The sequence below is a fragment of the Dreissena polymorpha genome, chromosome 8 (genome assembly GCF_020536995.1).
Source record: "Dreissena polymorpha isolate Duluth1 chromosome 8, UMN_Dpol_1.0, whole genome shotgun sequence".
Classification (NCBI taxonomy): domain Eukaryota; kingdom Metazoa; phylum Mollusca; class Bivalvia; order Myida; family Dreissenidae; genus Dreissena; species Dreissena polymorpha.
In genome coordinates this window covers 104,119,271-104,133,314 of record NC_068362.1, presented here as the reverse complement: position 1 = coordinate 104,133,314, position 14,044 = coordinate 104,119,271, and the positions used below count along the sequence as shown (strand labels likewise).

General features: G+C 38.7%; 1 protein-coding gene across 2 annotated transcripts in view; it reads right to left on the bottom strand.

Annotated features, from left to right (window-relative positions):
• The window catches only part of LOC127840982 (structural maintenance of chromosomes protein 3-like), an 85,237-nt gene that overhangs the window by 13,155 nt on the left and 58,038 nt on the right, over positions 1-14,044 (bottom strand). For both annotated transcript variants that reach the window (XM_052369455.1, XM_052369454.1), the window contains exons 18-23: positions 12,220-12,383; positions 10,537-10,674; positions 7,636-7,827; positions 5,590-5,773; positions 3,206-3,276; positions 785-874 (exon numbers count right to left, since the gene is read on the bottom strand). In XM_052369455.1, the coding sequence (XP_052225415.1) occupies positions 785-874; positions 3,206-3,276; positions 5,590-5,773; positions 7,636-7,827; positions 10,537-10,674; positions 12,220-12,383 (839 nt within the window). The remainder of the gene's footprint in view (positions 1-784; positions 875-3,205; positions 3,277-5,589; positions 5,774-7,635; positions 7,828-10,536; positions 10,675-12,219; positions 12,384-14,044) is intronic.

Genomic DNA, 14,044 nt, shown 5'->3' with positions numbered 1-14,044 from the left:
AATATGTCAAGGGACAATAAAAATAATTGGGGTAGTACGAAAACTTTAACATTTGCACGCTAACGGCACGGCACGGAACAGAACGCCGACGCCGGGGGTGAGTAGGATAGCTCCACTATATATATTTCATGTATCATAGTCGAGCTAAAAAACTCAGGTTATGTGTATATTCCCCATATGGCCTTCTATTGACATACCAAGTTTAATGAACATAGCATAAGTTGGATTCACATTTGGACAGAAACACAGACAGACACGCACACTTTTTGACTTGAGGTTTCGGTAATCCCCTCCAGTATCAACAGTAGAGGACTGACAATCATCACATATCGCCCCATGGGTGCAAAAAGGTACATATGCCTTCTAATTTGAATGCCACATAGTACCTTTTTGCACCAAGGGGTCGATATTATCATTACCTAAACACTGGATATCATTATCAAAACTTTGGGAGGGCCCATGTGCAACATTTGATAGCACCTGCATTCCATCCCCAGCCTTGAAAACATCTTAACCCTTTACCCCTTATGAATGTATTTTGACCCATTTGTAGTCCCTCAGAAAGTTAAATTTAATTAAAGACCTTTCTTCCAAGATTCAAGTTTCAAAAGCGCTATTTCCAACCCTTAAATACTGATGAGCAGGAAAAAACATAAAACCTGTACAGACTGCGAGTTACTCGCGGGCTATTCTCGTTTGATGCCGTTTACGCATACACATTTTCACTTTGCTTCTGAATAGGAAAGGGCTAAGGCAAGAAGATGGACTAAAGCAGACAACAGACCTTTCTAAGGAGAACCGACTGCTTATTGGTCATCTTGTCCAGTTCTTTGGAGTCATCACCAAGCTTGTCTTGTATCTCCTTTTCCTGTCCCTGAAAATAGTTATAACAATTATATATTAGAATGTCAACAAAGTTTTACAACAATAGCCATAGAAGGAAAAATGCCCCAACCTCTGGCGGCCATGTTTTTCAACCAACCATTTTTGAATTTTTCCAAGATTTGATTGGCACAAATCTTCTTACCAAATTTCATAAAGATCACACAATAAATGTGGCCTCTAGTATGTAAACAAGGCAAATGTTGACGCCGCACATCACAAAAGCTCACCATACATTGTGCCCATGTGATCTAACAAGAGCTGTCAGAGGACAGCGCGCTCGACTATTTGAGTGCTTGACAGTATAACGAAAGCCATCATGGGGAAATTGTTCATATTCAATTTTTTTAAATTTTTTTTTTTTGGGGGGGGGGGGGGGGGGGGGTATAATGTGGGGTGTGGTCATTTATTAGACGATCTTTCAAAAAAAAAAAATAAGAAAAAGGAAAAAAAAAACTTTTTTTTTTGGGGGGGGGAGGAAGGGCGGGGGAGAGGGTATAGTATAATGTGGGGTGTGGTCATTTATAAGATGATCTTTCATAAATAATATCATATCTTTCATAAATAAAAAAAGGAAAAAAAAAATTGTGGGGGGGGAGGTGGGGGGGGGGCAGGGATTCTGGGTTAGGGCGTGGAGTTTTGTTTGGGTGGAATCCATTGTGGTATTCAGGTAAGTGTTGTTTTGTCAAAGTATTAATAAAATCTGATCATAAAATAAAGAAGTTATGGCAATTTAAGCAAAATTTTTAATTATCCAAGTATAAAAGGGGCCATAATTCTGTCAAAATGCTTGATACAGTTGTCTGCTCTTGTTTATAGGTTGGGGTCATGTTGGTAAACAAGAATGCAAAATATGAAAGCAATATGTCAAGGGACACAGGAAATATTTGGGGTAGTACGCAAACTTTAACATAGATTTATCAATAATATGCATATTCTAAGTATAAAAGGGGCCATAATTCTGTCAAAATGCTTGATAAAGTTGTCTGCTCTTGTTAATAGGTTGGGGTCATGATGGTTAACAAGTATGCAAAATATGAAAGCAATATGTCAAGGGGCATTGAAAATATTTGGGGTTGTACGCAAACTTTAACATTTGCACGCAAACGGACACGGGAACGGCAATGCCGATGTGAGTAGGATAGCTCCACTACATATATTTCATATATAATAGTCGAGCTAAAAATGCATACAATGACAGATACTTTATCATGAGGCGAATCATCTGTAAAGTGCAGTAACGTTGCTTTACAAAAACCCAATTATTAATTTAAACCTTACAAACATAGGGACACTTTTCAGACATCTATGCTTAAACCCAGTTAACTCGCGGTTTTTATTAGCACCCTCTGGATTTGTTAAATAAACAAACCTGCATGAACTACCTGTCAAATCTGACAGAAAACATTTCTCACTGCAAGTATGAATAGATTTTTTGTAATAAAATATTGTATAACTTAGACTCTAACATGATTTGATTTTTTTTAGTTTAATTGAATGTCTCAACGAAAATATCAGACAGTGCTTGAAAATAACTGTCATATTTATTTTATTTTATGTCTTAAATTCCATATATTTAAATTGCTATATACCTTAAGGATTGTTACTTTGAATGGTATGTCAGATCTTTTTTATTCATGTTTTATGTAAAATTAGTGCTGTGTGACCTATTAACCACAAATCTACAGGGCGAAAAAATAAACATCAATGGCGGACAGTGGGGTTGTTTTTGTTTCTATCCCATTCAATATTGAAGAATTTTTGTCATAAAAAGGCAATTATCCAATCAAGTAAAGTTTAAAATGATTGTCCTTTAAATCATTTATAGGATATATGAAGATGGTTTCTAGACGCAAGTGAACATTCCTTAAGTACCGCGAGACTACCGTGTTTCAGGCTATATAAATACTTGACAGTCATTTCCAGATGACAAAATCAATATAGAAGTACTAAAAACAAGGGTGCAAATAAACATAGAAACAATTCCCTTCACACAGTATATATACTGCAATAGTCCATACCTTCCAGTAGTGCATATATACCTTCCAGTTCTTCCAGTACTGTATATATACATTCCAGTTCTTCCAGTACTGTATATATACATTCCAGTTCTTCCAGTACTGTATATATACATTCCAGTTCTTCCAGTACTGTATATATACCTTCCTGTACTTCCAATACTGTATGTATACATTCCAGTTCTTCAAGTACTGTATATATACCTTCCAGTTTTTCCAGTACTATATATATATACCTTCCAGTACTGTATATATACCTTTACAGTACTTCCAGTACTGTATATATATACTGCAATAGTCTATACCTTCCAGTACTCAAGGTTGGTCTGTAACTCTTTCTGCTCTTTGTTCAACTTTTCCAGTGTGTCATCAAGTTCTGGTAAATAGCAGAAATAACAGTGGAAAAAAACTCACTTTACAATGATATAATAGTAAATATAAAGAAACCATGTCACACACAAATTTAAACCAATATCAGTGCATTATGACTGTTGTCACATTTTTGTCTGTTATTTAAAGTGTGCTTTTATGATAAAATGTTAACTTAACAAAACACCTCATATTTATGGCCTTTCCCACTCAGAAGCAAAGTGAAAATGGCTATGTGCATACAGCATAATACCAGAACAGCCTGCGAGTTACTTGCAGTCTGTTCAGGTTTTATGCTGTTTGCTGCTCATCAGTATCTAAGGTTTGGAATTGAAGCCTTTTAAACTTGAATATAGTAAGAAAGGAATTTAATAAATTGTAACTTTCTAAGGGACTACAAATGCGTCAATAAACCTATCTTTGTGGGAAATGATTAACCTTATTTGTTCATAGAGCAATAATTGCTATAATAGTAACCATGCAGAAATTTATTCATTGGGTATGACAAAATAAATATTGCTATCTGCTTAACAGCTACATTGACTACAGGCTGAAGTGACATGTAATCAGAAGAGCTAACTGAGGAGCTGCGCCATGAGCGCATGATACGCCCGTCGTTCGCCAATGAAGTAGTAAGGTAATAAATAACCCTTTGAATCATTTTTTTACTTCAGTTTATTTGTATTTGAATACATGGTTTATTTTATAAGTACATGAGCATGGAGCGCCGTCTCCTTGACATTCATACCATATCTTTTTTTGAGTATATGTATGCATTTCTTTAGAGGATATGGAGTTGAAGTAAACCTGTTATAGATATTTTAACCAATAATAAAAGAGAAATGTAGATGGGTAAGTGGTAGTGTACAATCGGAATAGAAAAAAGCTCACCTTGTTCAATTTTTCAGGGATACTATTTCAATGGAGCATAATGTATCATCTTGCAACATCAATTTAGATTGAGGTTTGTCCATAGAGCAATTAGAAGAATACACAAGTAATATCTGCAAAAATGTTTGTCAATAATGTTTGTCATAAATGAGATGGTATACTCAAGATTTATTGACTGAGAGAAATCCAGATAGCTTTATGATCTGATCAGGGTTTATCAATATTAAGATTGTGTTAAAATTTGAAGAAAATCTGTCAAAGGATATTTGACGTAGCGTACGACATTAACAGACGGACGGACGGACGGCTACGGTAGGACATTCAATGAAATCACGAAATTTTGACGAACAAAGTCCCATAACTCTGGAACGACAATTCAGAATTCCGTCAAAAACGAAAGGGGATCAGGGTTTATCAATATTAAGATTGTGTTGAAATTTGAAAAAAATCCATCGAAGGATATTTGAGCTACAGTAGGACATTCAATGAAATCACGAAATTTTGACGAACAAAGTCCCATAACTCTGGAACGACAATTCAGAATTCCGTCAAAAACGAAAGGGGATCAGGGTTTATCAATATTAAGATTGTGTTGAAATTTGAAAAAAACCCATCGAAGGATATTTGAGCTACAGTAGGACATTCAATGAAATCACGAAATTTTGACGAACAAAGTCCCATAACTCTGGAACGACAATTCAGAATTCCGTCAAAAACGAAAGGGGATCAGGGTTTATCAATATTAAGATTGTGTTGAAATTTGAAAAAAATCCATCGAAGGATATTTGAGCTACAGTAGGACATTCAATGAAATCACGAAATTTTGACGAACAAAGTCCCATAACTCTGGAACGACAATTCAGAATTCCGTCAAAAACGAAAGGGGATCAGGGTTTATCAATATTAAGATTGTGTTAAAATTTGAAGAAAATCTGTCAAAGGATATTTGACGTAGCGTACGACATTAACAGACGGACGGACGGACAGACGGACGGACGGACAGACGCGGGGTATACCATAATACGTCCCGTCGTAGACGGGCGTATAAAAACAAGAGCACCGCATAACGGGTGCCACGCTCGGCTGCGAAAGCTTGTCAGAATTTTTTTTTAGAGGTCACAGTGACCTTGACCTTTGACCTAGTGACCCAAAAATGGGTGTGGCGTGTAGAACTCATTAAGGTGAATCTACATATGAAGTTTCAAAGCTGTAGGTGGAAGTACTTTAATGTTAGAGGAAAATGTCAAGGTTTTAGCACGGCGGACGCCGAGCTGGCTATGACAATACCTCGGGTTTTCTCCATAAACAGCCGAGCTAAGTAGGTGATAAAGGTAGGGAGATATAGCAGTAAAAGTAACAACTACTAGATCGCGCCTTTTAAGTCAACACACCAATAGAACACTCGAGCCCTACTACAATGATTCCCCACCTTTGATGCTGTTTTTGATCTCGTTGAGCCTCTGGTCGACCTTTCTCAGCCTCTCATCAGAGGCGTCCAGCTTGTCTTTCTTGGTGAGCCCCTCTTCCTCCTCCATATCGGCCTGGATACGCTCTCGATTCTTCACCAGGTTGTTGTGTAGCAGGTTCTCCAACTTGTTCTTCTCACCCTCCAACTACACATACAGAAATAACGTACATCTTTCATAAGCTGTTAAACAATGAAGTTAACTTAAAGAATCTGTTTAATGGACTGTGTTATTTCGAAGGGCTCAAAAGGGAAAACTTCTTTTTAACACATATCTTTAAAATACTCAAACAATACTAGCATTATATAATGGGCAATATTAAAGTTTTCGGACGGACTGAAAGACAGACGGATTGATGGACAGTTCAACTGCCACCCTACACGGGGCATAAAAATGATAGGCACTGAAATTTCTATTGACATATGTGTGTGTGTATTTGATTAGACATTCAGTGACAGCCCATGGCAAGGCAAAACCTTACTACCAAAGGGGCCTATTGATTTTGTTGTTACTGAAGCCACAGCAGTAAGAACAGGCAGTATTCAAATACCAGGAATCCACATACTTTACCTGTCTTTATGAAGGACGCCTTGGATTTTTTTTACATGCTCTTTGCATATCACTGATACACACATAATTTTCCTAGCTTTCTAATCAGTAAATATCCAGCTGTATAGAAACACTAAAAGCATTTCAAAACAAGATGAGTTTGTGAAACACAATGTCCCCCTATATGACGTTTGACTTTGAAGGATGACCTTGACCTTGTGAAGGATGACCTTGACCTTTCACCACTCAAAATGTGCAGCTCCATGAGATACACATGCATGCCAAATGTCAAGTTGCTATATTCAATATTGCAAAAGTATTCATAAAATGAGCGATTTTGGCCATATATATTTGACCTCTGACCTTGAAGGATGACCTTGACCTTTCACCACTCAAAATGTGCAGCTTCATGAGATACACATGCATGCCAAATATGAAGTTGCTATCTTCAATATAGAAAAAGTTATTGCAAAATGTTAAAGTTGGCGCAAACAGACAGACCAACAGACCAACGGACAGGGCAAAAACAATATGTCCCCCACTACTATAGTGGGGGACATAAATATCCAATCACCTGATTGTAATATGGACCAGAAACCTCTTAATTTGTGGTCCACTATTATAAATAATGCATTACTGAAGAGGACCTTTAAATGTAAACCATACAAGATCACGGGGAACTGTAAAGTTTAGAATTTATCAGTTAGCCAAGCACCACATTATAGCTCCACCAGTCTTACCCTGATCCTCTCCTTGAGCGAGTCCTTGTTCTGCTGTGTGAGCTGCTTCACCAGTCTTACCCTGATCCTCTCCTTGACTGAGTCCTTGTTCTGCTGTGTGAGCTGCTCCACCGGTCTTACCCTGATCCTCTCCTTGACTGAGTCCTTGTTCTGCTGTGTGAGCTGCTCCACCAGTCTTACCCTGATCCTCTCCTTGACTGAGTCCTTGTTTTGCTGTGTGAGCTGCTTCACCAGTCTTACCCTGATCCTCTCCTTGACTCAGTCCTTGTTCTGCTGTGTGAGCTGCTCCACCAGTCTTACCCTGATCCTCTCCTTGATTGAGCCCTTGTTCTGCTGTGTGAGCTGCTTCACCAGTCTTACCCTGATCCTCTCCTTGAATGAGTCCTTGTTCTGCTGTGTGAGCTGATTCACCAGTATTACCCTGATCCTCTTCTTGAGTGAGTCCTTGTTCTGGTGTGTGAGCTGATTCACCAGTCTTACCCTGATCCTCTCCTTGAGTGAGCCCTTGTTCTGCTGTGTGAGCTGATTCACCAGTCTTACCCTGATCCTCTCCTTGAGTGAGCCCTTGTTCTGCTGTGTGAGCTGCTCCACCAGTCTTATCCTGATCCTCTCCTTGACTGAGTCCTTGTTCTGCTGTGTGAGCTGATTCACCAGTCTTACCCTGATCCTCTCCTTATGTGAGCCCTTGTTCTGCTGTGTGAGCTACTCCACAAGTCTTACCCTGATCCTCTCTTTGAGTGAGTCCTTGTTCTGCTGTGTGAGCTGCTTGATTTGGTCGTTGAGCCCGTCCATCTCCCCCTGGTCCTCTGCACTAAGCTGGGACAGCAGGTCAGTACCCAGCTCAGCCTTCAGGGACATCGCTGTGTTCTTCATAGTCTCAAGGTCCTTCTGGAAGTTACTCACACTGCGACCCTGGAAATGGTTCAGTATTGAAGATTTAACTATTTAGCCCTTAGATACGTATTTTGACGCATTTGCAGTCCTTTAGAAAGTTATTTTTAATTAATTGCCTTTCTTACTAGATTCAAGTTTTAAATGTTTCTTTTCAAGCCTTAGATACTGATGAGCAGCAAACAGCATAAAACTTGAACATACTGCAAGTTACTCGCAGACTGTTCTGGATTTACCCTGTTTGCACATAGCCATTTTAACTTTGCAGCTAAGTGGGAAAGGGCTCAGCAACTTGCACTTAATCACAAAGGTTACTTATACCCCTGCATTTGTTTGTCATCTATGATCAAGGGAATGTGAGGATCAATGTAATGAAAAGTCTTTCACATCTTAATTTCATGGTAATACATTTTTTGAAGTTTAGCTATAATGTTTTAAGAAATGTGATATCAATTTGCTCCATATGCTTAAATAATTCAAATTGGACTTACAGGCCAAAGAGCCCCTCTCAAAATTGTGATGGTAAACTAAATTTTGCCCCTAAATTGAAGGGTGGCCATGGCGTAGTGGATATAGTGTCCGCCAAGCGACCTGGAGGTCATGGGTTCCATCAACAACGTGGGAGCGTTCTTTACATCTCTCTCAAAGACACCAAGTACTGGATCTAGTCCCAGTAAACAGACTCAAGAGTGTTTGAAATTAGCCTTCGGCTTTCCATGCAATCAAGCTAAAATACATAGGTTTAAACTAAACTAAATTTCTTTCTGTGTGGTCTACAAAATGTATGTGAGGTGAGATTTCATGGAATGTTTGTGGCTAAGGCAACCATCCTTGTACTTAACATTCCTTAACCCTTTCCAACTCAGAGGCAAAGTAAAAATGACTATGTGCAAACAGCATAAAACCAGAACAGCCTGCAAGTAACTTGCAGTCTTGATCAATAAAAGCCAGTGCTTTGAATTATGGTGTGTTTATTATCCCATGATCGAGGCACGATTGTAGATTGTCGCTTAACTTTTTAAATACCTGATATCTGAACAAGTTGAACGCGGTGGTAATTGCCAATAATTTGCAATCAGATAAGTGGATTAGCCAATACAGTGAAATGAAGTATAACAAAACTAATGATTTGAGCATTTATTGCATTCAACAACAAAAAAGAGTTTTTTCCAAGAGTAACCAAATATTAATTATGTAATCAGTTAACCTTCTTAAGAAACGGATAACCGGTTAACCGATTAACCGTTGCCATCCCTATTAAATAGGTATCTAAGTGGTAAAGGATTAAATAGGTATCTAAGTGGTAAAAGGTTTAAAGGTTAATCTAAGGCTGGTGAGTACAGGCCCATCCTTGCAAGTTGGCTCCACTATAGATCTGCAAAAGCATTGGCTAGGAGTTTACAGGTCAATTAAGACCCTCACGTCCAAATTGTGAAGACATCACAATGTCGATGGACTATGTACTGTAGCACAACCTTCTATAAATTTTTATTCCCTTGCTCTAACCTTGCCAGGCTACAACCTGCTTTATGATTCCCTTGCTCTAACCTTGCCAGGCTACAACCTGCTTTATGATTCCCTTGCTCTAACCTTGTCAGGCTACAACCTGCTTCTTGATTCCATTGCTCTAACCTTGCCAGGCTACATCCTACTATACGATTCCCTTGCTCTCACTTTGCCAGGCTACAACCTACTATATGATTCCCTTGCTCTTTCCTTGCCAGGCTACAACCCACTATATGATTCCCTTGCTCTTTTCTTGCTAGGCTACAACCTACTATATGATTCCCTTGCTCTAACCTTGCCAGGCTACAACCTACTATATGATTCCCTTGCTTTAACCTTGCTAGGCTACAACCTACTACCTGGTTTATGATTCCCTTGCTCTAACCTTGCCAGGCTACAACCTACTATATGGTTCCCTTGCTCTAACCTTGCCAGGCTACAACCTACTATATGATTCCCTTGCTCTAACCTTGCCAGGCAACAACCTACTATATGATTCACTTTCTCTAACCTTGCCAGGCAACAACCTACTATATGATTCCCTTGCTCTAACCTTGCCAGTCAACAACCTACTATATGATTCACTTGCTCTAACCTTGCCAGGCTACAACCTTCTATATGATTCCCTTGCTCTAACCTTGCCAGGCAACAACCTACTATATGATTCACTTGCACTCACCTTGCTAGGCTACAACCTTCTATATGATTCAATTGCTCTCATCATGCCTGACTACAACCTACTATATGATTCACATGCTCTAACCTTGCTAGGCTACAACCTACTATATGATGCACTTGCTCTTACCTTGCCAGGCAACAACCTTCTATATGATTCCCTTGCTCTAACCTTGCCAGGCAACAACCTACTATATGATTCACTTGCTCTAACCTTGCCAGGCAACAACCTACTATATGATTCCCTTGCTCTAACCTTGCCAGGCAACAACCTACTATATGATTCACTTGCTCTTACCTTGCCAGGCAACAACCTACTATATGATTCACTTGCTCTTACCTTGCCAGGCTACAGCCTACTATATGATTCACTTGCTCCAACCTTGCCACTCTACAATCTACTATATGATTCACTTGCTCTAACCTTGCCAGGTTACAACATACTATATGATTCCCATGCTCTCACGTTGCCAGGCTACAACCCACTATATGATTCCTTGCTCTCACCTTGCCAGGCTACAGCCTACTATATGATTCCCTTGCTCTCACCTTGCCAGGCTGACTCTTGGTTAGGTTGGCTAACTCCTCTGTCATGAGGCGCACGTCTCCCCTCATCTTCTCAAAGTTATCCCTGTTCTTGCTGTTCCTTGTCTCCATACGCTGCATCTCAGACACCAGGTTATTGATCTGCAAGAAAACACAATAGTTGCCTATTGAAATCACGCAAGATCTAACAAACTTTAATTTTTATACGAATTGATGTGATATGTATGAATATCATCTGACATTTGCACTTTTTTATATTGTCATGCCTTAAAGACATCCAAACCTGACATTTGTTACACACGATGCATTTTATAAGTGTGATATTAAAAAGTCTATATTTATTAGGGCTGCAACGGGTACCCGAAATATCCGGTGATATCGGATCCAACTTCAGATTCGCGGGTACAGATCCATCCCTGGAAATTTCTGTTTCGAATATTTAGTTTAATAGTTGTATGTAACCTAGCGCTGTTTTCATGAGTTTTGTTCTTATACAGACTGGTTCTGTTTAAAAGATACGTATAATAGTCGATATTTATTGACGTGTGACAGTCAAATAGCAGATCATTCGAGATCCTTCGGCTTTTATTGTCTAAGAGTGTCAATGGACATTTCGTAATGAGCGTCGAAAGCAAAACTTATTCCAAATCATGGAGGATTTACACGTTACAAATGCAATTCCTAATGGCAATAAGTAAGTTTTCAATCCTTATTTGTCTTTCTGAGTTGTATTAAAAACAAGATAGTAGATCCAATGTAGCTAGAATGTTATTCAGGTAAATTTTTCCTAATTTCGCAACCTGTCAAATTGTGTTCTTGCATCATGTATTGTCTTGAAAGCATCTTTCGTCATATACTCAGTTTAAATGCTATCTTGTGATGCAAGGAATCTCAGTTCCCAGTGAGAGAATCTTCTCCAAAGCAAGAGACCTCGTCAGTGCTCATAGGGCTTGCCTGGACCCGGACAATGTTGATATTGTTAATTTTTGTGAAAACAAACATCAAACTGCATGAACAGTGAAAAGTGTATGTTATCGAGAAAAAACTATTAAGTGAATAAGTTTCATTTTATTTGACATTGCTACATTGTTAAACGATAAATGTGTTATGTTTTTTGTTAATAAATGTTTAATGTTTTTTAGTCAAATTATACTTCTAGAACATTGATTTCTTTAATTTAGACAGAAAATTCTAATTTTCTCTTATCTGAGGGATCCGGATCCAAAAAATCCGAAGAAACCATATTTGGATTCGGATTCGAACACATTTTTTGGATTCGTTGCAGCCCTCATATTTAGGATCTATTTGGCCAAACTTAAAGATCAGAAATCCCATGAAAACAGCACTAGAATAATGGCACTAAACCTTTTTCCAAGTTAATTTTATTGATAATTAATAGTTTCACCAGAAGTCATTGTTAATTTTATGAAAAATTTCATTCATAATCTTATATGTTCAGAATAATCATAATTAAGAGTTAAACTAAATTAAGTTTTTATTGAATTATTAGACTTTTTGCAAAAATTTGTATAAAAAAAATCCAAAAATGGCCTTAAAAAGGCCTTGTTTCGTGACACGTGCAAGCCATACCTGTCCCTCTATGTCCTCTAGCTTGGTCTTACCTGTCCCTCTATGTCCTCTAGCTTGGTCTTACCTGTCCCTCTATGTCCTCTAGCTTGGTCTTACCTGTCCCTCTATGTCCTCTAGCTTGGTCTTGTGCTCATTGTACTGTGTCTCCATGGTGGCGACCTTTGTTGCATACTCCTCCTTGGACTTGTGAAGGTCTAGTCGCGACCTCCTGTTGTCATAGTAACCACCTGTCAGGGCACCTCGCCTGGACACCTGGTCACCTAGCAACAGAGAATCACATTTAAGCAAAACTGTTTTGAATAAATTTTAAATAAATATGCCATGCATATGTATTGAACACAATATTAATGCAAGTTACATTCTATTAAAACTAGAGCTTTGTCACAGACGTGACGAATACCTCCACATTCCACATTTACACAGAATATTTCGAATGTTGTCTTCACAAAAAACAACGGACACCATGCTTAATGTTTAAAACGCACTCAGTGACCCTGTGACCTAGTTTTTGACCCGGCATGGCCCATGTTCGAACTTGACCTACACATCATCTAGATATAACTTCTTACCAAGTTTGGTGAAGCTCTGATGAAAACTACATGTTTTGTACTTAAATTAGAGAGCAGACACCATGCTTAATGTTTAAAACGCACTAAGTAACCCGTGACCTAGTTTTTGACACCGCATAGCCCATGTTCGAACTTGACCTACACATCATCTAAATACAACTTCTGACCAACTTTGGTAAAGCTCTGATGAAAACTACTTGAACAAGAGCACCGCCTTGCGGGTGCAGACCGCTCATCTATTTTTCTTTTTTAAGGTGTAGGGACCTATCTCAATTTCAATCACAAAGGAGGGAGGGGTGGAGTGGAGAGGGGTGTATAGTGTGGGGGTGTGGTCATTAATTACATTATCTTCAAAAAATGCAAATGGGGGGGGGGGGGGGGGAATTCTTGGGTGGGACGGTTGGACGGTACTTCAAAAATAAAATATTTTTTTATTTTTTTTTACCTTTGACCAAGAAGGATGACCTTGACCTTGAACTTCCACCACTCAAAATGTGCAGCTTTATGAGAATGCCGCTTTGAAATATTATTTTTTGACCTTTGACCTTGATGGATGACCTTGACCTTGAAGGATGACCTTGACCTTCCACCACTCAAAATGTGCAGCTTTACGATAAGGCCACTTTGATTTTTTTTTTGACCTTTGACCTTGATGGATGACCTTGAAGAATGACCTTGACCTTCCACCACTCAAAATGTGCAGCTTCATGAGAATGCCGCTTTGAAAAAATAAAATAAATTTGACCTTTGACCTTGAAGGATGACCTTGACCTTGAACTTCCACCACTCAAAATGTGCAGCTTCATGGGAACGCCGCTTTGAATTTTTTTTTTGGACCTTGAAGGATGACCTTGACCTTGAACTTCCACCACTCAAAATGTGCAGCTTCATGATAACGCCGCTTTGTTTTTTTAAAGATATTTTTTTTGACCTTTGACCTTGAAGGATGACCTTTGACCTTGAAGGATTACCTTGACCTTGAACTTCGCCACTCAAAATGTGCAGATTCATGATAACGCTGCTTGAAATTATTATTTTTTTACCTTTGACCTTGAAGGATGACCTTGACCTTGAAGAATGACCTTGAACTTCCACCACTCAAAATGTGCAGCTTCATGTGAACTCCGCTTTGAATTTTTTATAAATTTTTTACCTTTGACCTTGAAGGATGACCTTGACCTTGAAGGATGACCTTAACCTTGAACTTCCACCACTCAAAATGTGCAGCTTCATGAGAACGCCGCTTTGAAATTATTTTAATTTTTTTGACCTTGAAGGATGACCTTGAACTTCCACCACTCTAAATGTGCAGCTTCATGAGATACACATGCATGCCAAATATCAAGTTGCTA